The sequence below is a fragment of the Cucumis melo genome, chromosome 9 (genome assembly GCF_025177605.1).
Source record: "Cucumis melo cultivar AY chromosome 9, USDA_Cmelo_AY_1.0, whole genome shotgun sequence".
Classification (NCBI taxonomy): Eukaryota; Viridiplantae; Streptophyta; class Magnoliopsida; order Cucurbitales; family Cucurbitaceae; genus Cucumis; species Cucumis melo.
In genome coordinates this window covers 14,286,222-14,312,360 of record NC_066865.1, presented here as the reverse complement: position 1 = coordinate 14,312,360, position 26,139 = coordinate 14,286,222, and the positions used below count along the sequence as shown (strand labels likewise).

The following is a 26,139-nucleotide window of genomic DNA, read 5'->3' as shown; positions in this document are numbered from 1 at the left end:
TGCTATTTTTTACAAAATCCAGTCATTTTCCTCGCTAATTTTGGCTAACCTCACAAAAACCCCTCTCGATATATTCTGCCACCGTCCGCCGACACCGCTCAGCCGACCACCCGCCTCCACAGCCTAACCCGCTGCCGTCGGCTTCGACGTCCGCCTAGTTCCCCACGCGCCGTGCGAAGGATCGTCGCCGGTGAGTTCTTGATCTTTTCTTCTTTCATTTCTTGTTCGTCTCCCTCTCGATCGGTTGTCTCTCTTTCAGACACTTCTCCATCCGTTTATCACTTTCCCTCGCGCACAGTTCCACCGACCGCCGCACTGAACCCGTAGGTCATCGGAGGATGCTACAGTGGTTGAAGTTTCGAGTTTCTCCCCTTTATTTTCGTTACCATGACCCAATTTGGTTTTACCCACTTCGTTTTGGTGTTGGATATGGTGCTTGAAATATCTCGAACATGGACCAACAAGATTAGTTCACATAGCTTTAGGTTAGGGTATTTTTCCGAGTTTATATTGACTAGGTAAATCGTACTGCATTTTCTATGGATTTTTCGTAAGAATAGCTACCGCATTTTTTTTTTGAGCTTACCGTTTCCTTTTTAAGATTGCTTAGTAAGTACCAAGAAGGATGCAACAATTCAGAACTTGGATTTCTCTGTTTAATGGCTTTTTATTCAAGTATTCCCACGATTACTTAACTTTACATGCTGTGATTCTATTTCATTTGTATTATATATTAATTTCATTTTTTGTTGTATGATCTTGTTGGTTAGGTTGTTTTCATGAAAAAATCATTTTATTGACTTGTATATGCTGTACCATGTTATGATTTTGCGAAAAAGAACTCATTTTAATCTTTTCTACAGCATTTTGGACCCACAATTTAATCAAACCCCCAAACCATTCAACCAATGTTTTCTTAGTTTACATAAATATTGTTGTTGATAATGTAAGTACTTTCCATACTGTTTTAAATTGTTATTTTTATGGTTGCAAAATTATCGTTATTGGATGTTGTTGTTGAGTATGTAAAGTTATCTTTTTTATTAACTATAGTTGCAAAAGTGGCTAAGGAATAAATTATTTTTATAGAACTCAAGGACAAAACAGTTGAACAACCTATAGAAGATATTCGGTTGTATTTATGCATATTTTTTGTATTGATTTTTAGTTTGATTGTGTTGGAACTTGGAAGAATGAAGTTATATTGTCATTTATAAAAAACTGGTTGAATTTCTTCATTCATTGTAAACTTAGAAGGAAAAGAAATAAATGACCCTGTGTATAACTGACAGTATGTGAACAATGACAACCTTATGCATGTGTTTGTAGAATTGTTTTCAAATTGATGACTATAATTTAAAGAGGAGCTGAAGCTGATCTATGGATTATGCTGAGGTTGTTTTGATTATGAGCAGGTGTTGTAATTGGTAATTTAGGGCATTATTTTGTTTTTTTTACTACAACTGATCAGCCTTAATATACCATCTTTTGTTGATACTGTTGCCCACGGTTGCATCTTAGTGAGTTTTTGTGGTGTTGAATTGATTCATTTTCTATTTCTTTGTTTGTTGAAAGAATAAGTATTTATAGGCTTCTTTGTATTATAACTTGTATGTACATACGTTTTTAGAACTTTGTGAGAATGTTAACTTAATGCGTAGATTTGAAATTATACTTATAGTCAACCTATGCCTTGTGATTATCCTATTCTTCCATTCTTTGCTAATTTTCAATTCACATTTTTTTTCTATTTGCACGGTACTTTTGAAAATAGATGTGCAGAAGTTGGTTAATAATTACAGAAAAGTAGCAAAAAAAGAGGTTTGATTGTGAGGAATTTGATCCGAGACGTTTCTACCTTTGGGTCATCTCAACTCCTTAAGGTTGGAAAGGACAAAAGCACTATAGTTAAAGGGAAGTTGGAAACTCTCAATGAGCTTAGTAAAAGTGAGAACACGTTCAACTTTCCCATTAATATGAGGTACTACTAGCTAAATGACTTTCACTTTTCCTCATTATGATCGAATCTTTTATCTGCAGTTGCTTTTGGCAAGCTTGTTTGGGATGAATTATGATGGTATTATAACTTATAAATTCCCGCATATCAAATTTGTGGTATGAAAAAATAGTTCATTTTCTTTTCATTTCTCCCCAAAAGAGTAACAAAAAAGCAAAAAGAAAAAAAAAAGTATTTTGTGATAACTATCTGATTCTTTGTGTCAAATTAGGGTAGTTGATAATAGAAATCATGTGTCACATGTTAAAAAAAATAACTTTCTGTCAATATAATCAGCAAAGTCAGGGATTCATTCTTCCTATCATGTAAGAAATGGTTACTAAACTTTGCTGATTATGTTGATAGAAAGTTATGTTGGGGGGTCTCGTTGTGGTGGAACTTATATAAAATGTTCATGGGTAATGTTTTTGTTTTTTTCTCCACTACATCCACGTGGTGGTTAAAAAGCAGCAAAGTCAGGGAAAATTCACTCTTCCACCACAAATATAGACATTAGATTTATGGAAATGCTCAGTTAGACTTGCAAGGTATCCTTCTTAAAAACTAGATTCGTTCACATAATATTTTATTGTATACCAATACAATGTAGTCACGAATGGAGCAATTTGTGTTTGTGTAGGCATTGTGAGCTAACGCTGCTGTAAGTATTTCTTTTAATGTATTAATAATGTATTAAGTTCACTTATTTGCTTGCAGTTGACGAGACAAACTCACAGTATAGTCGATTGGATTTGGACGAGCTAGAGTTGAATAGTATACGATATATATAATGTTTGTTTGTCAATTATGTATAGAAAATTTGTTTTTTTTTTGGACGGAACCACTTTCATCATCTTGTAATACAACTTGTATCTTTGTTGTTGGTTAATGGAAGTTTATTAGTTTATTATGATGATTTTGTTTTGAAGAAAATGCTGTTGAAAAAATGGAATACTTTTGCTGGTGTGTTCTATGTTGTTTTTGAGATATTCTAATTTCATCCACGTTCATGATATAGTCCTTACTTTATGTAGGTCATCTTATGGACTACGAGGGGGCTCGATTAAATATAGAGAACCTGACTTCTGAGAATCTAATGCCACCTGAATTTCTTGATTGGGTAAGGGTGGAATCGATAAGCAGCTTATCAGGTACCTTGGCAGATGGTGTAGATAACATTGGTTCTGCTGGTGTGGCTGTAACTAAGGTTAAAAATGAGATGTTTGATGACTTTGATGAAGATCTTGATCATGTTTTATTGATAGAGCGACTAAGGATGCTCCTATCAAGGTTCCACATTTTCTTGGTGATCATATTTTCTGTATCTGTAGTTATCTGTTTCTATAGACTTGGTCTTTATGCCTATACTCCTTTCCCTATTCTTAGAAAGGGATTGCATCTGGTTCTTCTTTGGTTGAAATGCTGTTTTAGTCTTTCTATAATAGTTCCTAATTTTTAAATTATTTCAACTTAGTAAGTCAACTAAAATTAATCTTTACCATTAACTTCTTTAATAGAATTTAATAATTAGAATGAACAATATAACTCATATAACCACAACAACTTTGTTCTTAACCACCTACATTTAATTAAACATTGTCTCTAATGAACCTAGTGAAATATGTATATGTTTTTGTGTTAAAAAAAAAAAAAAAGAAAAGAAAAGCAGCTAATGAAATAAAATTTCCACAACAATTTCATTTTTAATTTAGTTGACTACAAAAATGATTTTGTTAATATTTTTTTCCAGATAGAATATTTATACGTCAAGTTTGTAGTTATTTAGCTATATGTTTAAAGTTGAGAGATATAATTGCAAAACTGAAGTTCAGGGATTAATATGAAATCAAGTTGAAGTTGATCATAAAACTTATTTAGATGGTTTCTGAATATCCTTTTTGTGAAAGATTAGACTTTCTAGTTTTGCTGATGTTATTTTTTTGTTCCCATTGTAGGCGAGCATTGGGTTTGACAAATCGACATGTGGAGGTAATTCACTGGTCTTCTGTAATTTTGTAGCCAAAGATTTGTAATTCTAATATATGGGTGAAATTTCACACAGGACCAATGTCTTTGACAACTTGGTTTCTATTGTATGATAGTGAGCAAGATGAAAATGGAATTTTTAGCAATAGAACTTCGGGTTGTGAAATTAGGCGTTGCTAGTTGGTTCTTTGTCAAGCAGATCAAAGTTAGAGGATTTTTTTCTTATAGAGGAATGCCAAGTTCTTTCATAAGAAGAAACTCTCTCTATTTTGTAACATGTTTCCCCTCCTATTTATAGCCCAAAGAAACTTGACCATCAAGCAAATCCAATGATTTCAATTTGTTCTTCATAGATGTGAAGGATTCAATGGCTCCAATTGTCATTGATCAATGTGAAAGAGCTGATGGCCATAAATTGATCTTGGATAGTGTAAGATCCAATGACTCAAAATTGTCTCTAAGAAACTTCTTGAATGATAGGGAAATTTCTCGATAAGTGAAGATTATCCAACAATTTTGTCTCTTTTTTTTTATTTGTTTCTCCAAAATTTTGAACTTTTTCGTTTTGCATAGTTCGAATGGTCTTCTTTCAATTATGGTGGGTCGAAAAACCGAAACGACTGATCGAAACCTACCAAACTGAAGTCGGTTGATTGGATAAATGGCAGAGGCGATCGGGAATCAGTTTTTAAAAATTTAAACCGATCTAAAGTCGGTCGGTTTGAATGGTAGGATTGGTTGGTATAGAAAACTGTTTGAACTGACTTATAATTTTTTTCTTTTAATAAAAAGATATAAGATAGAACTTAAAAAATCATTATCATTTTGTTCTCATGAGTATTTTATTAAACGAACGTGTTGGAAGCTAAACAATCATTCAACCTTTTACACGATCGTTTACCCTCTTACGCAATCGTTGACGTTTACCCTCTTATGCGATCGCTTAGCTTTCTATACAATTGTTTACCCACATTCATGCGATCGCTTAGCTTTCTACACGATCGTTTACCCTTTTACGCGATCGTTTACCAAACGATCGTATAGAAAGCTAAACGATCGTGTAAGAGGATGAACACCCGTATAGAAGGCTAAATGATCGTCTAGGAGATTGTAGGGTAATTCTAATTAAAAAAACTAACAAAAAGTGGTAAGAAGAATTTTTAAAAATCATTCAACAAAGAAAATTTTGCTCCAACAAAAAACGACCAAAATCGACCGACCGCCCGAATCGGTTCGGAGTCGGTTTTGTTGGGAATGGGGGCTGGAGTCGGTTCGCCATTCCCATACCGAATTGTGGTCGGTCAGAGTCGGTTTGGCCGGAAAACTGACTTTGACCGACCGTTGATCTCCCCTACTTTCAATGGTTTCTCTCTCCACTTGCCTTGTCTCTTTCTGCTGGCTTGTTCGTCCTTACTTGTTTCCCCCCCAATTTCTTCACCTTACTCATTTGAATTGTACTGTTAATGATCTTTGAATGACTGTCTTGCCTTTGATCCCCAACTCGACATGCTCATCTCCTTTTTGCTTTTCTTTATGAGTTCGCTGCAATTTCTCCCACCAAACTTGTCATTTTTTCCATTTTGCTTGCTGTTTGTAGTTCAATTTTGCAATTTCCCTGTGGCCATAGAGCTTCTTCTATTTTTGCCAAATTTATTAATTGCTTCCATGACCATCATGTTTCTTCTCCTATTGCCAGAAGCTGTACTCCAGGATGAACTGGTTGATACCAATTTGTGTTAGGATACCACGTAACAAGGAAACTCAAAGAAATACCAAAAACATAGAACACAAAATTAAGTTAACATTGGGAAGGGAATAGTGTTATATTATTTTTCTATATTATGAATCAAATACGAGGTCTTCTTCTGCAGAAGAAAGATCAACTATGAACTACCAATAAGGAAAAATATTACATACATAAATGAGGAAGTGTACATAAGAAACATCCAATATTACAAAAGAAAAAGGAAATCCAACATTCTCTCTCAAGCTGGTTTGTAAATGTTCTCCATAGCCAACTTGTTTAGAAATTTATTAAAGTATCTTTCCGAAAGAGCTTTAGTTAGCATGTCCGCTCTTTGTTCTGTCATTGGAAGATAAGATATGCATATTACACCTACATCAACTTCTGCTTTATGAAATGTTTGTCAACTTCATCATGCTTTGCCCTATCATGTAGAATTTGATTATGAGTTATAGTGATGCTTGTTATCACAATAATCTTGTATAGGTGTCATTTAAGACACTTTTAGTTCTCAAGGATCCTGTTTATCCTAGTACCTTCACAAATTTCATGGGTTAAGACTGTAAATTCTGCTTCAGCACTATTCTTGACTACTGCATTTTGTTTTTTACTATGGTAGGTAACTAAATTTCCTCCAACAAATGAACTATAACTTTCTCTGTGCCTAATTCTTTGTGGCAACCTTGTTATCACAATAAGCTTGTATAGGTGTCATTTAAGACACTTTTAGTTCTTATAAGATCCTGTTTGTCCTCGTACGTTCACGAATTTCATTGGCTAAGATTGTAAATTCCGCTTCAGCACTACTCTTGACTACTTCATTTTGTTTTTTTACTATGGCATGTAACTAAATTTTCTCCAACAAATGAACAATAACTTTCTTTGTGCCTAATTCTTTGTGGCATAAGATCATCGTTAGCAAAGATGACCCATCCTTTCTAGTGATTGTTTAGAGGGGTTAATTGGCAAGTTTTGCTTGGTCGTGTAAATACATTGGATACGGTGGTGAGGAATATGCCCTCGTTAATGCACCCTTTTTGTTGTATCCTTTGTCGGAAAGCAGGGGAAAACCTTGATCACCTTCTATAGTAGTGCCAGTTAGCGGGACCATCTTTTTCTTGTTGGTTAGGCAAAGGGACGTCTGCTTCATAATCGGGGAGTTCCTCCGCCCTTCGCCTTTATAACAGAGGTCATTTTATTTTCTGGGCAGGGGTGTGTGCGATTTTGTGGGATCTTTGGGAGAGAGGAACAATAGAGTGTTTCGTGGTGTGGAGAAGGACCCTTCAGAGGTTTGATCTATGGTAAGGTTTCATGTTTCTTTTTTGGCCTCAGTTTCAAAGACTTCTTGTAATTATGTTATAGGCAGCATCATTCGTAGTTGGAAACCCTTTCTCTATCTAGTGGTTTTTTGTGGGCTTGGTTTTTGTGTGGTATTCTTTCATTTTTTCTCAATAAAAGTTGTATTAAAAAGAAAAGAAAAGGGTACTGATCAGAACTTATGTAAAGACATTTCGAATAAGCTCCCTTTCATCCACCTGGTTCGTTATGTTTTTGGGGAACTGGGAAGGGAATAATTTGTATTTTTCTGGGGGAAAGTAATACGTATTTTTGGGAAGATCACTGGGCGAGGAAGAGACCTCTTTGTAGTTTGTTTCTTCGTTTGTATCATTTGTCTTGTATCATTTGTTGTCTCGTAAAAACCATTATGTTACTGACTTTCTAGTATGGTATGGGAGCGCCTGTTCTTTTTCATTTGGGTTCCATCTTTTTTCTGAAAGAAAAGTGACAAATATGACTGCCCTTCTTTCTTTACTTGAGAGTCGTTCCTTTAGAAGAGGGAGAAGTGATGTCAGATTTTGGATTCCTAATCCTTTGGAAGGGTTGTCGTTCCAATCTTTTTAACTTTTGAAGTATAAAGATCCCTAAGAAGGTGAGGTTTGTTACTTGGCAGGTTCTCCTTGGCCTCCTTGGCCACACTTACATGATGGATAGGCTTGTGAGGAAGATGTCTTTACTTGTTGAACCTTTTTGTTGTATTGTTTTTTCAGAAGGCAGAGGAATATTTGAACCATATCCTCCGGTGCTGTGAGTACACAATTTGGGTTTGGGATTCTTTATTCCAAACATTTGGTGTGTTATCGCTCGACATAGGCATGTTATGCTATGGTTGAGGATTTTCTCCTATGCCTTTTGGGAGGAAAGGCCGTTTTTTATGGTGTCTGGGGTGGGTGTGATTTTATTGGCTCAGTGGGGTAAGCAGAGTAGGAGAGTGTTTAGGGGTTTGGGATAGGGAACCTTTGGATTTTGGTCCCTTGTTTGTTTTCACGTTTTCCTTTGGAGTTCAATTTCAAAGGATTTTTATAATTATTGTGTTGAAATTTTGATACATAGTCCGAGTCCCTTCTTTTAGAGGGAGCTCCCTTTTTTGTAGGCTTTGGTTTTTTGTATGTCCGTGTATTCTTTCACTTTTCTCTGTGAAAGTTGATTTTTTATATATATAAACAATAACTAGAAGTAGATCTTCTATCGGTAGTACTTCTAGGCCAATATGGTGTGTGGGGTGGGTGCGGTTTTATGAGTTCTATGGGGCGACGAAATAGCAGTGTTTAGGGGTTTTGGATAGGGAGCCTTCAGATGTTTGGTCCCTCGTTTATTTTCACGTTTTTGATTGGGCTTCAGTTTTGAAGGATTTTTGTAATTCTCCTATAGGAATTTTGTTACATAGTTGGTGGCCCTTTTTGTAGAGGGAGCTCCTTTTTTGTAGGCTTGGTTTTTTGTATGCCCATGTATTCATTCATTTTTTTCTTAATGAAAGTTGTTTTTTATATTAAATAAAGAACAATAACCAATCTTCAGTTGGTAGTATTTCCAAACCCAATATGCATTACTGTACACTTCAACTTGATAATAATTCTGTTTCTGAAATAATGTATCTTTACCTGGAGTTCGTTTCAAGTATCTCAAGATTCTGTACCCAATATGCATTACTGTACACTTCAACTTGACAATCAAGTAAACTTGTCTCTTGAAGTGAGCGAATAACATATTTCCTATGAAAAAAAATCCTCTGCTTACATCTTGTTAACTCCATCCCTGAAAAATATTTCAAGTCTTTGATTTGAATTTCACATGTTCTTAAGATCAACCAAACCTTTCTCATCATTTCTGGTGAGAATAATATTATCAAGATAGACAGTCATTACTGGTCTTAGAGTATTCACTAAAGATTGATGGTCTGCTTACCTTTACTAGTATTCATAACTAGTGACTACTTTTCCATGGAGTCTGTTTGAGACTATATGATGATTTCTTTAATTTGCAAACTTTGTTTGTTCCAAATTCCATTTCAAGTCGAGAAACCCTGGTGGTAAACACATTAACATTTCATCTTTTTTATTCACCATTGAGAAAAGCGTTCTTAATGTCTAATTGATAAAGAGGACTATGCTAATTAGTTACAAGAGACGAGGAGTTTAATGGAGGATTTCAAAAGTCTTTTGATAATTCATTTTATAGGTCTGAGTAATGCCCCTAGCTACTAATTTGACCTTGTATCTTTCAATACTGCTGTTAGCATTACACTTTACTGTAAACACCCTTTTGCACCCCACAATCTTCTCATCTGCCAATAAGTTTGTTAGTTGCCATTTCAGGGGGCGACTAGGGTTTCGTCGGTATTGATGGTGGTGGCTAGGGTTTCTTAAGGTCAGGGTTCTTTCCCTACTCTTATACCAAGTTAAAATTGGGAACGGAATAGTACATATTATGAATCAAATACAACGTTTTCTTGTATTAGAAGAAAAACCAACTACCAAATATGGAAAAAATATTACATTCATAAATGATGAATAGACACATAATAAACATGTAGCAATAGAAAAATGGATATCCAACATAATATATTGCACAAGTTTTGTTATAGAGGCTTAAAAAAGTTGACTTAAAATTTTCTTTTGGCCCGTTCTTCACTTGCAGGTTGTGTAAATATTGACAAGCTTAGGTTTTTGTTATGGATCCTTGTTTTTATCAACCAAATTGGTCAAAAGCTTCATGTTATGACCCCCAACTTTTGTGATTAATATATCCAAAAAAAAAAAAAAAAAAATTTTGTGGTCGATTATACAACCTTTCTTATTTTATTTATGCTTGTTTGATTGGTGAGCCTTTCGTGTTTCCTTCATGTTTTTTTTCTCATTACTGAAACATTAAGTTTTGTGACGATTTTTCATTGTTTGCTTTTTTGTGGTTTAGAGTTTTTGGTAATTTGATATATTGTTGGACTGTGCAGGGTGGTTTTGGTGTGCCTTCGGGAGAACTTCTCCAATGCTTCTTGAAAAAGAGAGATAAATCCATGTTTGCTAGTGAAGAACTGATGGAAATTGAAAATGTGTTGCATTCTAGAACTGGAAGTCATGCTCCTCGTCCTTGCAGCCCTTCAGAAGTTTGTTCACCTAGTCTAACACTTACAGGATCATATTGCTCAGGCAATCATTGTGTGAACAAGTCAACTGAATCAGGCGATGATATGGAACTGAAAGAAGATAAGATCTGCTCAACAGAGAAGGTAGCTACAGAATTAGATTCACGGCCTTTGACTGATCATGTTCCTAAAGAAAATTTATTGAGTTCCACAACAGTGAAGGATGAACCTTATGATCATGTAGATGACAGCAACATATATGGTAAGGATATGAATAATGTTTTCAGCAACACTGTGTCGATAAAGAGTGAAGCAACCTTTCCTGATGAACATTATGAAAACAAGGTAGACAATATGCGATTGCAAGATCGAATGAAGTTTTTCTCTTCTCGGAAGGATTTTGGTTTTACACCTCTGGATTATGAGCATCCAAAACCTTCTGACCCTGGATGCAGCATTCTTGTTTCAGAACCTGCTAGTTTAACGAACATTAAACGAAGATGCAAACGGAAAAAGACTGTCACGTATGTACTTGGAATTATACATCTGAAAGTTGGTTCTTTGTCCCCCCGAAAAAGTGTTTCCTGTGTTTTCTTAATCTCTTTGTACGTGCGAATTTATTTGCAGGAATTCAGTTGAAACAGCACTAGAGGAAGATGCTCCTGGCCTTCTCCAGGTATTAATATCATGTGTCATTAAACTTTGCTTGCAAATTTGGATTGTATTCTATTGTGATGCAACTTTAGTCTCTTTTCGTTTACTTAATGAAAGTTTCTTATCCTTTTCAAAAAAGTTTTGGTCATATTTGTTAGAAATAATGGGCTTAGGTCATGATGAAAGCCCATGGTATTTAAGATTTTCTTTGTCCTATTTTTTATTCAGGCTCATGTTGCCTATAAATCTTTTCCCTTTTGTACCTTTATGAATTATTAGAAAATAATAAGATCTTCAGCTCCATGGGTTTTCTCCCTGTACTAGGGTTTCCACGTAAGTTTGTGTGTTCTTTATCTCTACTTTCAATAGTATTTATTCTTATTTTATTTGCAGATACTAGTCGACAAAGGTGTACTAGTTGATGAAATCAAGCTTTATGGGGAGACAGAAAGCGATGAAGATCTAGATGAGTCTTTTGGTGAAGACATCTTTGGTGAGCTTGAAGATGTGATATCGAGGGTGAGCATTGACACGTTTATCTATTTTTTTACTTTTTCCAACAAGAAACTGATCTTTCATAAAGGAAAGTCTCATGTATGTCTTTCATGATCTTGTTTCGACCCAAGGTTTTTCCCATATGGGCAATATGCTATAGGCTTTTCTAGCCATAAGCTTTCAGTTTCCTACACCTACAATATTTTTCATGCTTAGGCAATGAAAACTCTAGGATAACGATTAATGCTTCTCGTCTAGGGTTTTTAAACGTATCAAACATATGGTTTTCTAGACCACAAAATACAAGTTTCCTAATCTCATGAAAGTGAGGCTTATATTACTTAATTAACTAATATTTCTTAAGATTCAATATCTGTAATGAACATTGCATTTTTACTTGAGTGGTTATTTCTTGAAGACAAGTTTATTAGCCGGTCAAATTTGAAGGAGAGACTATTAGTCCGTTTTAGATCAAGTAAAGATGGAACAATCTGTGGAAAGTTCTTATGTATCAAACAAGAGTCGACAGTAGAAGAATATAGAAATTTGTTTGATAAACTTGTGGCACCATTATCTGATTTACAAGAAAGAGTGGTAGAAGACAATTTTATGAATGGTTTATTGCCATGGATTAGAGTTGAAGTAGCTTTTTGTCAACCGAAGGGATTGGCTGAGATGATGGAAGTAGCGCAGCTAGTAGAAAACAGAGAAATCTTTAGAAGTGAGGCTAATTTGAATGGGTTTTCTGGCGGGAAATACCCTTCTCAGACTGCCATGAATAATAAAACTGGAGCCAATTATGCAGCGAGCGAAAATAAAGGAAATACTATATTTCCTGTTAGAACTATTACTTTAAGGAGCTCCAACTCTAACAAAAACCGAAGAGAAGGAACATCTAAACGTTTGCCTGATGCAGAATTCCAAGCTTGGAAGGAAAAAGGCTTATGTTTCAGGTGGAAAGAAAAGTACTTAGCAGACCATAAGTGTAAAATGAAAGAACAACGTGAACTACGGATGTTTGTGGTGGTGAATGACACAGAAGAATATGAGATTATTGAGGAAGAAGAGATTGAGAGGAAGGAGATAAACAGATTGGAGGTTAAAGAGGATAACACAACTTATGTTGAATTGTCAATCAATTCCGTAGTAGGCTTAAATGACCTTGGTACCATTAAGGTGAGGGGTAAACTACAAGGAGAGGATGTAGTTATTTTGATTGATTGTGGAGCAACTCACAATTTTGTCTCAGAAAAGTTGGTCAAGAAGCTCCATATACCAACAAAAGAGACAGCTCATTATGGTGTGATATTGGGCTCAGGCGCTGCCGTACAAGGCAAGGGGGTTTGTGAAGATTTGCAAGTACAATTGAAGAACTGGACTGTTAAAGAGGACTTTCTGCCACTTGAACTTGGAGGTGTTGATGTTATACTTGGGATGCAGTGGCTTTACTCCTTAGGAGTGACAACAGTAGATTGGAAAAACCTGTCACTAACATTTTCCTTTGATGGAAAACAAGTGAGTATCAAAGGTGACCCAAGCTTAACAAAAGCAAGGGTGAGCCTCAAGAATATGATCAAGTGCTGGGAAGAGAAGGATGAAAGATTCTTGATTGAATGTCGAGCAATAGAAGTTGAAGGATTGTGCAGAAATGGTTGTTATATGATTAACATGGAAGCTGAGAAAGACAGTCCAATCATTGCAGTTTTGAAACAGTTTGAAGATGTTTTTGAATGGCCAGAAAGACTACGTCCTAGAAGAGATATTGAGCATCAAATACATCTGAAGAAGGGAACTACTCCCATTAATGTGCGACCTTATCATTATGGATATCACGAAAAAGAAGAGATGGAGGAGTTATAAGACCCAGCACCAGACCCTTTTCTAGTCCTGTTTTATTGGTTAGGAAAAAGGATGGTAGCTGATGTTTTTGTGTTGATTACAGAGTTGTTAATAATTTGACTATTCCGGATAAATTTCCAATCCCAGTAGTGGAAGAATTGTTTGATGAACTATGTGGTGCATCCTTATTTTTGAAAATCGATTTGATGTCCGGGTATCATCAAATTAGAATGGCTGATGAAGATAAAGAAAAGACTGCTTTTAGGACTCATGAAAGGCACTATGAGTTCTTAGTTATGCTTTTTGGGTTAACCAATGCACCAGCTACATTTCAAGCTGATGAATGCAATTTTTAAACCATTCTTGAGAAAATTTGTATTAGTATTTTTTGATGATATACTGGCTGATCATATGAACCATATGGGAAAGGTGTTATCTATACTGAGGAAGCATGAGTTATATGCAAATAAAAAAATGCAGCTTCGCTCAACGTAAGATTGAATATTTGGGTCATGTTATATCAGGGGAAGGAGTTGAAGTTGATCTAGAGAAGATCAAATCTTTAGCTGAGTGGCCAAAACCTACAAATATTAGAGAAGTCGGGATTTCTGGGATCGACCGGTTATTATAGGCGTTTTGTGCAAAATTATGGAGCCATTGCGGCACCATTAACACAATTACTCAAGAAGGGAGGATTTAAATGGAATGCAGAAGCCACAGAAACCTTTGACAAACTGAAGCAAGCAATGATATCTCTCCTGTTAACATTGTCGAACTTTAATCAACCGTTTGAAATCATCCTGTTAACAGATGCTTCAGGGTATGGTGTTGGTGCAGTGTTAATTCAGTCCAGGAGACCTGTGGCATACTGCAGTCACACTTTAGCTTTGAGAGATAGGGTTCGACCGATATATGAGAGGGAATTAATGGCTGTGGTATTGGTTGTTCAAAGGTGGAGACCGTATTTGTTCGGAGGCAAATTTCTGGTGAAAACCGATCAGAATTCATTGAAATTTTTGCTGGAACAAAGAGTTATTCAGCCCCATGATAGAACTCCGGCCAAGTAAACTGAATTTATCCTTCTCTTATTACTTTCGGTAACAGTGAACATACAGAATTGATGAGTTATCAATTCTGCCACAAGCTCTTGATCTTGCTTCTCAAGAATCAAGTACAACTTCTCACTAAATTTTTCATATCTTTCTTCTATCATTGAACCTCTATTTATACACATTTTTCTTAACACATTTAACATGTGTTTTCTAACTAATTCTGTTAACCTCTTCCTTAACTAATTCTGTTGTAGTTTGTTTCTTCTTTGGTAAACTAACTTGATTGGAGGTCTAACATTACTCCCCCCTTTGAGATTCACCTTGTCCTCAAGGTGTAGATTAGGATACCGCTGGTTTATCTCATCATAGTCTTCCCACGATGCTTCATAGTCCGGTAAATTCTTCCAGGCAATTAACACTTCCCATTTCCCGGATTTGTCTTGTCTATAATCACGTGCTTCTTCCGGTTGAGATTGCCATTCGAACTTCTCTGTTATGTTTTGTAGTGTGGGCAATATATTTGTCTGCTGACTCACGAACTTCTTTAGTTGCGAAACATGAAAAACAGGATGGATAGCTGCATCCTTTGGTAATTCCCATCTATATGCTACCTCACCAATTCTTTCGAGAATTTTGTAAGGTCCAAAATACCGTGATGATAACTTTTCATTCCTTTTGCTTCTTAAGGTGGTTTGTCGGTATGGACGTATTTTAAGCAACACTAATTCATCAACCTGGAATTCCACATGTCTTCTTTTTTGGTCAGCATATAGTTTCATTTGTTGTTGAGCTAGCAACAAATGTTCTCGTAGTGCGTCTAATGCCACATCTCGTTCTTTCAACTGCTCGTCTATTGAGGAATTTGAGGTTCTTCTTTCTCCATAAGATAGTAGGGTTGGCGGTTTATGTCCATAGACCACTTGGAAGAGTGTTTTTCCTAGCGCCTTTTGATAAGTAGTGTTGTACCAGTACTCGGCCCAAGGTAGCCACAGAATCCATTCCTTTGGGTGTTCACTACAAAAGCATCTGAGATAGGTTTCTAGTCCCCTGTTTACCACCTCTGTTTGTCCGTCGGTCTGTGGGTGGGAAGCTGTGCTTTTATTGAGTTTAGTGCCTGCCATTTTGAACAATTCATTCCAGAAATGGCTGAGAAAAACTGTCTCGGTCGGAGACAATGGAAGTAGGGAAGCCGTGCAGTCGAACTATTTCTTTCACAAAGATTTCTGCTACTGTCTTGGCTGTGTAAGGGTGTTTAAGGGTCAAGAAGTGACTGTATTTGCTGAGCTGATCTACTACCACGAGTATTACATCCCATCCTTTTGCTTTAGGTAGACCATCAATGAAGTCCATAGAGATGTCGCTCCAAATTTGATGCGGTATTTCAAGTGGCATTAATAGTCCGGCTGGTGATAGAGCTAAGCTTTTGTTGCGTTGGCAAGTTATGCAAGATTCACAATGTTTTTTGACATCCGATTTCATCCCCTCCCAATATAGCTCACTTGCTAGTCTTTTATAATTTCTTAGGAACCCGGAGTGTCCTACTACTGAGTCATGAAACGTATTCAATATGACTGGAATTAGGGAGGAAGCTTTTGAGATTACCAGTCTGTTCTTGTAATGCAAGAGGCCATTCTTTAGTGTGAATTTGCTGGTTTGGGTTTCGTCTTCTTTGCTTAAGTTTGCTACTATCTTCTTTAGCTTTTCATCTTTCTCCACTTCTTCCTTTATGGTTTCCAAGTCCATCAAATATGGTACTGAGATGCTGTTTAATTGTATATCTGGTGGTCTTCTTGATAAAGCATCGGCTGCTTTATTTTCTAAGCCCGGTTTGTAAACCACTTCAAATGAGTATCCCAATAGTTTAGATAGCCATTTTTGATATTGTGGTTGGATGAACCTTTGTTCTAGCAAGAATTTCAGCGACTTTTGATCCGTTTTTACTACGAATTTTGCCCCAAGTAAGTATGGTCTCCATCTTTGTACGGATAGTACAACAGCCATCAACTTGCGTTCATATACTGGTCGGGCCCTATCTCTCATGGATAGTGTATGGCTGTAGAAGGCAATGGGTCTCTTTGACTGGATTAATACTGCTCCTACTCCAAAACCGGATGCATCTGTTTCTATTTCAAATGGAAGTGTAAAGTTGGGTAAGGCTAACGTTGGTAGAGACATCATTGCAGATTTCAGCTTTCGAAACGATTCTTCAGCATCTTCGTTCCATTTGAACCCCCCCTTTTTGAGTAGTTGAGTTAGTGGGGCTGCTATTGACCCATAATGTTGGACAAATCTTCTGTAGTAGCCTGTCAATCCAAGGAATCCCTGGACTTCTCTTATATTTGTTGGACATGGCCAATCCGCAACTGCCTTTATTTTCTCAGAGTCTACTTCCACTCCTTCTCCTGATACGATATGTCCCAAGTATTCTACCTTCTTCTGGCCAAAGTTGCACTTTTTTTTATTGGCAAAGAGGGTATGCTTTCTCAATGCAAGGAAGACCTTTTCAATATGCTCTATGTGGTCTTTCTCATTCTTGCTGTAGATCAGGATATCATCGAAGAAGACCAAAACAAACTTTCTCAAAAATGGTCTAAAGATGCTATTCATTAAGGCTTGGAAAGTAGCGGGGGCGTTGGTTAACCCAAACGGCAAAACAAGGAATTCGTAGTGGCCTTCATGAATGCGAAAAGCCGTCTTTGGAATATCCTTATCAATCATTCTTATTTGGTGGTATCCTGACTTGAGGTCTATTTTTGAGAACACCGTTGCGCCATTTAGCTCGTCAAATGTTCTTCAGCCACTGGTATTGGGAACTTTTCTGGAATTGTGGCGTTATTTACTGCTCGGTAATCGACACAGAAGCGCCAGCTGCCATCTTTCTTTTTAACTAATAGTACAGGGCTTGAGAAGGGGCTATTACTTGGTCTGATGATGCCTGAAGTTAGCATTTCCTCCACCAATCTTTCCATTTCTGCTTTTTGTTGAAACCCATATCTACAGGGTCTAACGTTTATTGGGTTGGTTCCTTCTTTGAGGTGTATTTGATGTTCAATTCCTCTTATTGGTGGAAGTTTTTCCGGCCAGTCAAATACGTCCTCGAATTGTTTCAGCACGTTTTGCAGAGGTTCATCTTCACTGGTTGTTGCTGCTGTATTAATCCGTTCATTTTCTTTATGAACTTGTACTGCTCTGCATTCGATTAAGAATCCATCTTGCTCAACCCAAGTCTTGATCATACTTTTGAGGCTAATTCGTGACTTAGTGAGGCTGGGGTCTCCTTTTATTGAGATTTGTTTTCCCTCGCTAGAAAATGTAAGTGTGAGGTTTTTCCAATCAACTACTGTTATTCCGAGCGAATGAAGCCATTGCATACCTAGTACGACATCAACTCCTCCGAGTTCTAATGGTAGAAATTCTTCCTTCACTTTCCAATTCGTTAGTTGAATTTCCACGTTTTCACATATTCCTTTGCCTTGTACTGCTGTTCCGGATCCAAGTATAACACCGTAGTGGGCGGTTTCCTTGACTGGTAATTGTAGTGATTCCACTAATTTTTCGGAAATGAAATTGTGGGTGGCTCCACAATCTATGAGGATGATCACTTCTTTCTCTTGGATTTTTCCTTTGACTTTCATTGTGCCCGGATCGTTCAGTCCAACAACAGAGTTTAGAGATAGTTCGGCAAAGGTCTTTTGCTTTTCTTCTACTTGCGGTGGTGCTAGTGTTTTTTCTTCAGTGGTATTTTCCTCAATTATCTCGTATTCTTCGCCTTCTTTTTTCACACAAACATTTTCAGTTCGCGTAATTCCTTCATTTTGCATCTATGATCAGCTGAGTATTTTTCGTTGCATCTAAAACAGAGTCCTTTTTCTTTTCGGGCTTGGAACTCTGCGTCGGGTAATCTTCTTGAGTTGGTATCTTTACGGATTTCGGCGTTGTTAGAGCTCCTCAAGGTGATAGTTCGCATAGGGAAGGCCGTATTTGTCTTGTTATCGCTGTTGGTGTTTGTCGATGCTCTGTTGTTTGTTGTATTTTGCTGAAAATATTTCCCGCCCGCGAGGTTATTCAAATTTGCTTCGTTTCGCACGATTTCTCTGTTCTCGACTAATTGCGCGAATTCCATCATTTCGGCTAATCCTTTTGGTCGACAGAGTATTACTCCTGCTCTTATCCATGGAAACAAGCCATTCATGAAGGTATTTTCGACAACCGAATCTGGAACATCACTCAATGGTGCGACGAGTTTGTCGAACAAATTCCGGTAATCATCGACTGTAGTTTCTTGCTTAACTCGTAAGAATTTCCCTAATATCGTTCCGTCTCTGCTCGATCTGAATCTTACCAATAGTCTTTTTTTCAAGTTTGACCAGCTGGTGAACTTCTCTCTTTCTTCTTGAGATCGGTACCAATTTAAGGCAGGGCCGTCGAAACTGATCGTGGAGACCAGCATTTTCTCAGAATCAGAGAGTTTATGGATCTGAAAGTACCTTTCGGCTCTGAAGAGCCACGAGTCTGGGTCTTCTCCGGTGAACACGGGCCGACCTTCTTGAATTTATTCCGGTGCGCTGCAGCTTCTTCGATCTCTGTTTTTCCTTAGTTTCGGTCGTCGGAGTTGCTTCGACCCGATACGGCCGATTTGCTGGAGGTTGCTACCTTTTCCTTTCCTTTATTTGTCACAGACATGTGCGCATTGGGTTCTTCATTACGTTCGCCGGTGGTAGTACGATCTTTGGCTATAGTTTCCATTATCATCAGCAGCATCTGCTCCTGTTTGTCCGACTGGGCTCGCATTGTTTGCATATTCTTCGCGATATCGTTTAGGCTTAATTCGATGATCGGCATCTTCCCGAGTTCTTTCTTCATCAGTGCTATTTCTTGATCAATCACTTTAAGTCGCTCTTCAATCCTAGTTTGCACCATTTTGTCGGATTACGGGCTCTGATACCAATTTGATAGAATTCCGGCCAAGTAAACTGAATTTATCCTTCTCTTATTACTTTCGGTAACAGTGAACATACAAAATTGATGAGTTTTCAATTCTGCCACAAGCTCTTGATCTTGCTTCTCAAGAATCAAGTACAACTTCTCACTAAATTTTTCATATCTTTCTTCTATCATTGAACCTCTATTTATACACATTTTTCTTAACACATTTAACATGTGTTTTCTAACTAATTCTGTTAACTAATTCTGTTAACCTCTTCCTTAACTAATTCTGTTGTAGTTTGTTTCTTCTTTGGTAAACTAACTTGATTGGAGGTCTAACACCCCAGTATCAAAAGTGGATAGCAAAGCTTTTGGGTTATTCTTTTGATGTGCTTTACAAATCGGGGTTTGAAAACAAAGCAGCAGATGCTCTCTCAAGAAAGCCATCTGATGTACAGCTATATGGTTTATCTGTGCCGGTAACAGTAGACTTGAAAGTGATTAAAAAAGAAGTGGATAGAGATCCAAAATTCCAGAAAATAATAGTTGAATTGAAGGAGCTGGAAGATCAGAAGGAGAGTAAATACTTTCTACAGAACGGTAAGCTGAAGTACAAAGACTGGTTAATACTCTCAAAGAACTCTACTTTAGTTCCAGCAATTTTGGATACCTATCAAAATTCTGTTGTTGGCGGTCATTCAGGGTTCTTAAGAACCTACAAGAGGGTGTCCAGTGAATTGTATTGGGAAGGAATGAAAGTAGACATTAAAAAACATTGTGACGAGTGTTTAACATGTTAGAAATAAATCGTTGGCATTGTCTCCAGCAGAGTTATTGGTACCGTTAGGGTGTGTTTGGGGGAAGGAAAGAGTTATGGAAGAAAAGGATTATAATAATCCTAGGATTATGATAATTCTAGTATTATGATAATATGTGTTTGAGGAATAGATTATTATTGGTAGTGTTGTGGTAATATGTGTTTGGGAGAGAAAATATGAAAGGTAGTGTTATGATGGTATGTGTTTGGAGGAGGGATTATGATAGTAGTGTTATGGTAATATGTGTTTGGGAGAAGAGTTATGATTGTAGTAATTTAAAAAACAATAATAAATTTTTGATTGGATTGTTTGAGTAGGGTAATGTAGAGTTGTAAAAAAGTAAAAATAGGATAAGATAGGGTTATTTAGGGATTAGGATAACCCTAATCCCCCTTTATCATAATCCTTGGGCCAAACACGGTTTGGCCCAATTTCCTAATCCTTTTCCTCCTAAAACCCCACCCCAAACATACCCTTAGAGATTCCACAAGCCATATGGAGTGATATTTCTATGGACTTTGTGGATGGCTTACCAAAGGCTAGCGGATTTGAAGTCATTTTGGTTGTGGTGGATCGATTGAGCAAATACGGCCACTTCCTACCTCTTAAACACCCCTATTCAGCTAAGGTGGTTGCAAAATTATTTGTGAAAGAAGTTGTTCGACCACACGGATTTCCCCTGTCACTTGTTTCGGATAGGGATAAAATCTTTCTTAGTCATTTTTGGAAGGAACTCTTTCGGCTATCAGGTACGAAACTGAATAAAAATACTGCTTACCACCCCCAATCCGACGACCAAACAGAAGTTGTGAATAGAGGGGTTAAATGGCTAAGGTGCTTCTGTAGTGAAAAGCCTAAGGAATGGGTTAAATGGCTGCCGTGGGCGGAGTATTGGTATAATACCACGTTCCAAAGAGCCCTCGGTGTGTCTCCTTTTCAAGTTGTATATGGTAGAAAACCTCCTGCACTGTTATCTTATGGGGATATTGAATCGAGGAATTCTACGGTGGATGAGATGCTGAAAGAGAGAGATGATGTTTTGAGTGCGTTATGAGAACACTTACGTTTAGCACAAGAGCAAATGAAGAGTTATGCTGACCGTAAAAGAAGAGATGTAGAATATTGTGTGGGCGATTATGTTTTCTTGAAAATTCGTCCTTATAGGCAGTTGGCATTGAGAAGGAAATGTAATGAGAAACTTTCTCCCAGATTTTATGGTCCCTACAAAATCATGGAGAAAGTGGGAACCGTGGCCTACAAACTAGAATTACCGGCCAATACCGCTGTTCATTCTGTGTTCCATGTGTCTTAGTTGAAGAAGTTAGTTGGACAGCATGCAAATGTACAACCCACTATTCAGTATGCTAATGAAAACTACAAGTGGAAATCTAACCCTAAAGAAGTTATGGAATATCAGAAGAATAAGGCTGGTCAGTGGGAAGTATTGGTTAGCTGGGAAGGGTTGCCAAAGCACGAAGCTACTTGGGAGATGTATGAGGAGATGCAATGTTTGTACCCAGCACTTCACCTTGAGGACAAGGTGAATTTGGAAGGAGGGAGTAATGTTAGACCCCTATTAAGTTTGTCTATAGTAGGAAATAGAATTAGAATAAATCACACATTATACGCGTGTGAAATAGAAGTAGGTCGGCAAGCTTTAGTATAAATACTTTTGAGAAGAGTTTTTATGAAAATTCTGTTAGAGAGTTTTATTGTTACTTCTTGAAAGAGAGAAGAACAATAGAGAGAGGAATTGAGTTCTACTCAGTTGATTGTAATACATACATACATCAATAAAGAGAGAATTTCTGTTAAGAGAGTGGAGTTCCATCAAGTATCTTGGGCTGTCAAACAATGGCAGGAAGGGTAAACATGTAGTTCTAATTCTAAATAAAGGGTGGTGATATCCTAGTCCTTGCTCAAGAAGTTTACGAGGAAGCTTTTCTAGTACTCCCAGACCCTTTATTGAGGATGAAGATATGGTGAATTTGTTGTGCATTAAGAATGCTTGTGTCACTTGTAAAGGAGTTGTTATTTTTAACTTTGGAAGGAGAAATGCTAGTGTTCATTGGAGATTCCTTACCGTGACTTGATTAGAGTTAGGAATTTTCTTCTTGATAATTGGAATATTAAACATTTAAGCAATAATCATATATGTGATACATGTGCTGGTTTTGCAACTTTTGCTCGGAAAATGGTTAGCAACACAAAGATGTATTTTATGGAGGATGTCATCAAAGTGAAGGACAGCTACTATGGTTCCACCACACGAGAGGTGTTGGTATTATAGTTGGGTGGTATGGATTGTAGGTCATCCAACGCCTAGTTCGTATGTAGTTGAATCCCAATATTCAAAGTAATCTAAAGGAGGTTTTTTGTGTAGAAAACAAAGTAATCCAAAGAAGGTGGCTAGAGCTTTTGATGAATTCATGTTGTTATTCAGTGGATATTTCGCTAGTGTGAGATTAACTTGTGCATCCTTTCAAGGAAAATGGTTTGATTTTTGAAAGAACTTGAGTTAAGGTTTTTGGATGTAATTGCCTCATGATTTTTTGCTACAATGTTTTTAGTAGTAACTAGTAACATTCTGCGGGGTGGTGTTTCCTTTGCAAACATCAAGTTGGGATATTGATCATCGTTTTTGGGGGTGTTTGTTTTCTTTCTCCCTTTGGAGTTGTTTTAGTTTGTTTGGGGTTCCCCCGTGTGTAATGAACTCTACAGTTGAGGACATGGATGAAATCTTATTTCTGGATAAAGGGAAAAGTCTTGTGGCAGGCTCGTTATTTTACTTTCTTGTGGGAGATGTGGCTCAGGATAAATTGTACAATTTTTAGAGAGAATGAGAGGTATTTGGACGGAGTCTGAGATTTATTGTGGTTTGTGGTATGGGGGTGGGGGGACATAAATATGTCTTTATGCACAACCATTTTGGTATCTTTCTTTTTATATTGGATTCATTCTAAATGAAAGCTCTGTTTCTTACCAAAAAAGAGAGGAATTGTTGTACCAGGAGGAACTCTTTTTTTTTTTTCCATTCCATTATGGTTCTTACCTTACTTTGGATCATCTATGGTTTGAAGTTTGGATGACCATGTCACCGGTTATACAATTATACGAGGGACAGTATATTAACTAACGTGCACCTCGTGCCATTGGAGGATTGCATGTTTGGGGCTCACACATCTGTGGTTTGTTTTATTCCTTAACTGTGTGCTGATGTGCGTGGGCAGAATGGAATTTTGATGGTTTTAGAAGAGTTGTGGAAATTTGGGACAATGCCACCCTCCTTACTTATATTTATTCTCATCCTTATTAAGTTTTTCTGACTACGTTTCTTTGAAATTCCCAACTAGTGTAACTAAGTGTGTTTCGCTTTTGGTCATATGTTGATTTCTCAATGTCAATGATATTGGGTTGTTATCCAAGAAGAGAACTCAAACCTTTTATTTGATAATTTTGTTTGGTTTCTAGCCTTTAGTACTTCTTTGCTTTTTGGTTGATAGTTGAGATTTTTTTGTCAGTTTGTCCTAGTACTCTTATCTATACCCTAAAGTAATTGTTTCACCATGTGCTAACAGCTTTTTTCTCAACGCCATTCCTTTATGAAGTTTCCCTCCATAAGATGCATGAAAAGTTCAAGAGTAAGCTATTGTTTAGCTTGTCTAGTTTCACTTATTGAGCAGGTAATACTTTTTTTTCCCTGTATTGTCCCCATCTTTTGGTCTCTTCTATGTGCAAAAAAGATCTTTTAATTCTCTTTCAACCTCTGTTTAAACCTACTTTCCAGTTTATTCCTCTCTGATGATCTTCATTTGCCGTTTGCCCTTCTTTTTTAGACAAGATATCTTCATTTCCGGAAATGGCCTGTCGAATGGGGGTGGTGCCGGGATCTCCAGTCTTTTATATTTGTATTTGAGAGACATAAAAGGTGCATTTATTTGCATTTCTGTGAACATCAATTGATTACTGAGATATTGATGGTGCTGCATTTGAGTGCAGAATAGTAATGGAACGTCCTGAGTATGGCTATGCGACATATTTTTTTGAGCTTGTGGATTCCTTACCCATCAATTGGCAGATAAAGCGGTTGGTGATTTCCATGAAGCTTACGAGTTGTAGCAGAATTTCATTACTTGAGAACACACCATTATTGGTAACAACTTTAGTAATCGTACTTCATTTTCTCATCTATATTCTTCTTCTTATTATTACTTCAGAGGGAAAAAAAATCATTGAGGAGCGAAATAATATAAATAGGCCACCAAAGCCAACGTGTCAGAATAAGGCTTCCGTTTGGGTTTAAATCATGAGAATAGGACAATTTCTAGAATAAAAAATTGTTCAATTATTTTTTTCCCTTCTTTTGTTTACTGCTGTTTATCATAGTAAAAATTCATTAGTATGAGAGTCCTAAATTTTTGGGGGGACTAGAGAATTAGTGAGATATCCTGGAAAGAAATAGAGTGATGCATCTCTGAGAATTGAGTGAAATGGAATTAGGAGAAAACGAATGTGAAGTGTAGGTGTCATTTAATGATGCACATCAAAGGAAACTTGGCGACAATGTGGACAGTGGAGCACATGTTGCATGACAACAAGAAGAAGATTATTTATTTGTGGCTGCTTGTTTCTCATCAGTCACTTCGTATGACATTTGGTTAGTTGATAGTGGGCGTACCTCTTCGTATGACATTTGGTTAGTTGATAGTGGGTGTACCAAGCACATGACAGGTGACTAAGTCATTTTAAGAGATTGACAAGTATTCAAGTCAAGGATGAAGATAGAGAATGATGAGTATCTAGAAGTGAAGGGGAAGTTCGCAAAATCAGTAGTGAGATGTGCAGAAACCGAGTTGATTCTTGAAGTGTTTTTGGTTCCTAAGATTGATCAAGACCTAAAGTGTTGGTCAACTAGTAGAGGAGAGATTTAGGGGCCCACTAAGTGGAGTTAATAAGTTTGGAGTTCATATGTTGGAGTTGGGAAGTATGTGTTTGGGACATTGACGTTGTAGAGTTGTAAGATGAAGTTGCTTGATAAATGTATAAAGTAGAGAAAGAGGGGAAGACGGAGTTCCTTGGTAAATGTGAAAAGTAGAGAAAGAGGGGAAGACTAAGTTGCGCGATAAATGTGAAAGGTAGAGAAACAGAAGGAGTTACTCGATAAATGTGCGTCAATAGTAAAACTTCAATAGTGTTGACTATTAAAGTTTTCTTGGTGGTCCAAATGGTTCCTTAAAGTGTTGTTGTTTGAACAAGGGGATCGCCTATTTTTTTTTTCCTCTATTTTGGTGGAAGGGGGTTTTTCAAAATAAAGATGCAACAAAGTAGATTCTCATTAGGTCTGCTTGAGAAGATTTTCCCTTGATTAGCTTTGAAGTCCAGAAAAGACCACTCAACATTTGGATCTTGCCTTCGGGGAGAATTTTTCAACTTGGGGTTCTCAAAGTAAATATTTGATTCTTTCACAGAGTTTATTATTTATTATTATTTTTTTTCGGTGACAAGCCATAATCGCTAATCCTTCTTATCGAAGAGGAAGAATACTGTGTTAAAATATGCATCTCCTAGGGATGCTATTAGGAATCCATTCTCTGTTTGTGATTTTCTGGTTAGTCCTTGCCCTTCGAAATAATACATTGAGGTTTTTCTATTAGATGCATTGGCGATGACTTTCTTACACTTCTGTCATTTCTCTTTGCAAGGTTGGGGAAGATTTGACTGAAGGTGAGGCAAGGGTTTTATTGAGCTATGGGTGGATGCCAAATAGTGGCTTGGGTACAATGCTGAACTACCGTGGGAGAGTTGTTCATGACCGGAATAATGAGGACATCTCCGAATGGAAATCGAAAATAGGGAAGCTATTGATGGATGGTTATAATGGCGGAGCTCTTTTGCTAGAAAATACTTCAATGAAGGTTGCAGAATACAGCAGTTCCCAAACCACACAAGTTAAGCTGGAACTCTAATTGCCGTTATTAGTTTCTCAATACTTCACTGTTTCCTTACAATTTGTATAGATAATTTATTTTCCATTTAAGTTTAGAATTATTCTCCTTTTGTATATGCATAAAATGACAGTCATATAGTTGGAAGGTGACTGTTAGGCATGTTAATAACTTCTTAAATGGTCATTCTAAAGTAATTTCAATTCTCTTGTTACGATTCTAAGCATCTGTGTTAGTAAAATTGAAACTGATGGTTATTTTCCA

General features: G+C 37.0%; 1 protein-coding gene across 13 annotated transcripts; it reads left to right on the top strand.

Annotated features, from left to right (window-relative positions):
• LOC103499334 (uncharacterized) lies at positions 1-26,139 on the top strand. Of its 13 annotated transcripts, XM_051090253.1 has the most exons (13): positions 24-190; positions 1,775-1,981; positions 3,031-3,147; positions 3,952-3,985; positions 6,937-7,027; positions 9,380-9,431; positions 10,015-10,670; positions 10,774-10,822; positions 11,194-11,319; positions 23,509-23,613; positions 23,767-23,858; positions 23,930-24,083; positions 25,633-26,139. In XM_051090253.1, exons 7-13 carry the CDS (start codon positions 10,078-10,080, stop codon positions 25,894-25,896), a joined length of 1,383 nt encoding a protein of 460 aa, XP_050946210.1. In that variant the 5' UTR covers positions 24-190; positions 1,775-1,981; positions 3,031-3,147; positions 3,952-3,985; positions 6,937-7,027; positions 9,380-9,431; positions 10,015-10,077; the 3' UTR covers positions 25,897-26,139. The 13 variants fall into 13 exon arrangements, with proteins under 13 accessions (XP_008460549.1, XP_008460542.1, XP_008460540.1 ...); XM_008462320.3 differs by lacking the exons at positions 6,937-7,027; positions 9,380-9,431 and having other exon boundaries at positions 21-190; positions 3,031-3,286; positions 10,015-10,408; positions 10,496-10,670; XM_008462323.3 differs by lacking the exon at positions 6,937-7,027 and having other exon boundaries at positions 3,031-3,116.

Excerpts from the sequence above, each read along its gene's own strand:
- LOC103499334 (XM_008462318.3), top strand. The coding sequence starts at position 3,039 with ATGGACTACGAGGGGGCTCGATTAAATATAGAGAACCTGACTTCTGAG. Across the intron at positions 11,320-23,508 it reads TTGAAGATGTGATATCGAGG|CTTTTTTCTCAACGCCATTC; the intron begins GTGAGCATTGAC and ends ATGTGCTAACAG. Across the intron at positions 24,084-25,632 it reads TTGAGAACACACCATTATTG|GTTGGGGAAGATTTGACTGA; the intron begins GTAACAACTTTA and ends TCTCTTTGCAAG.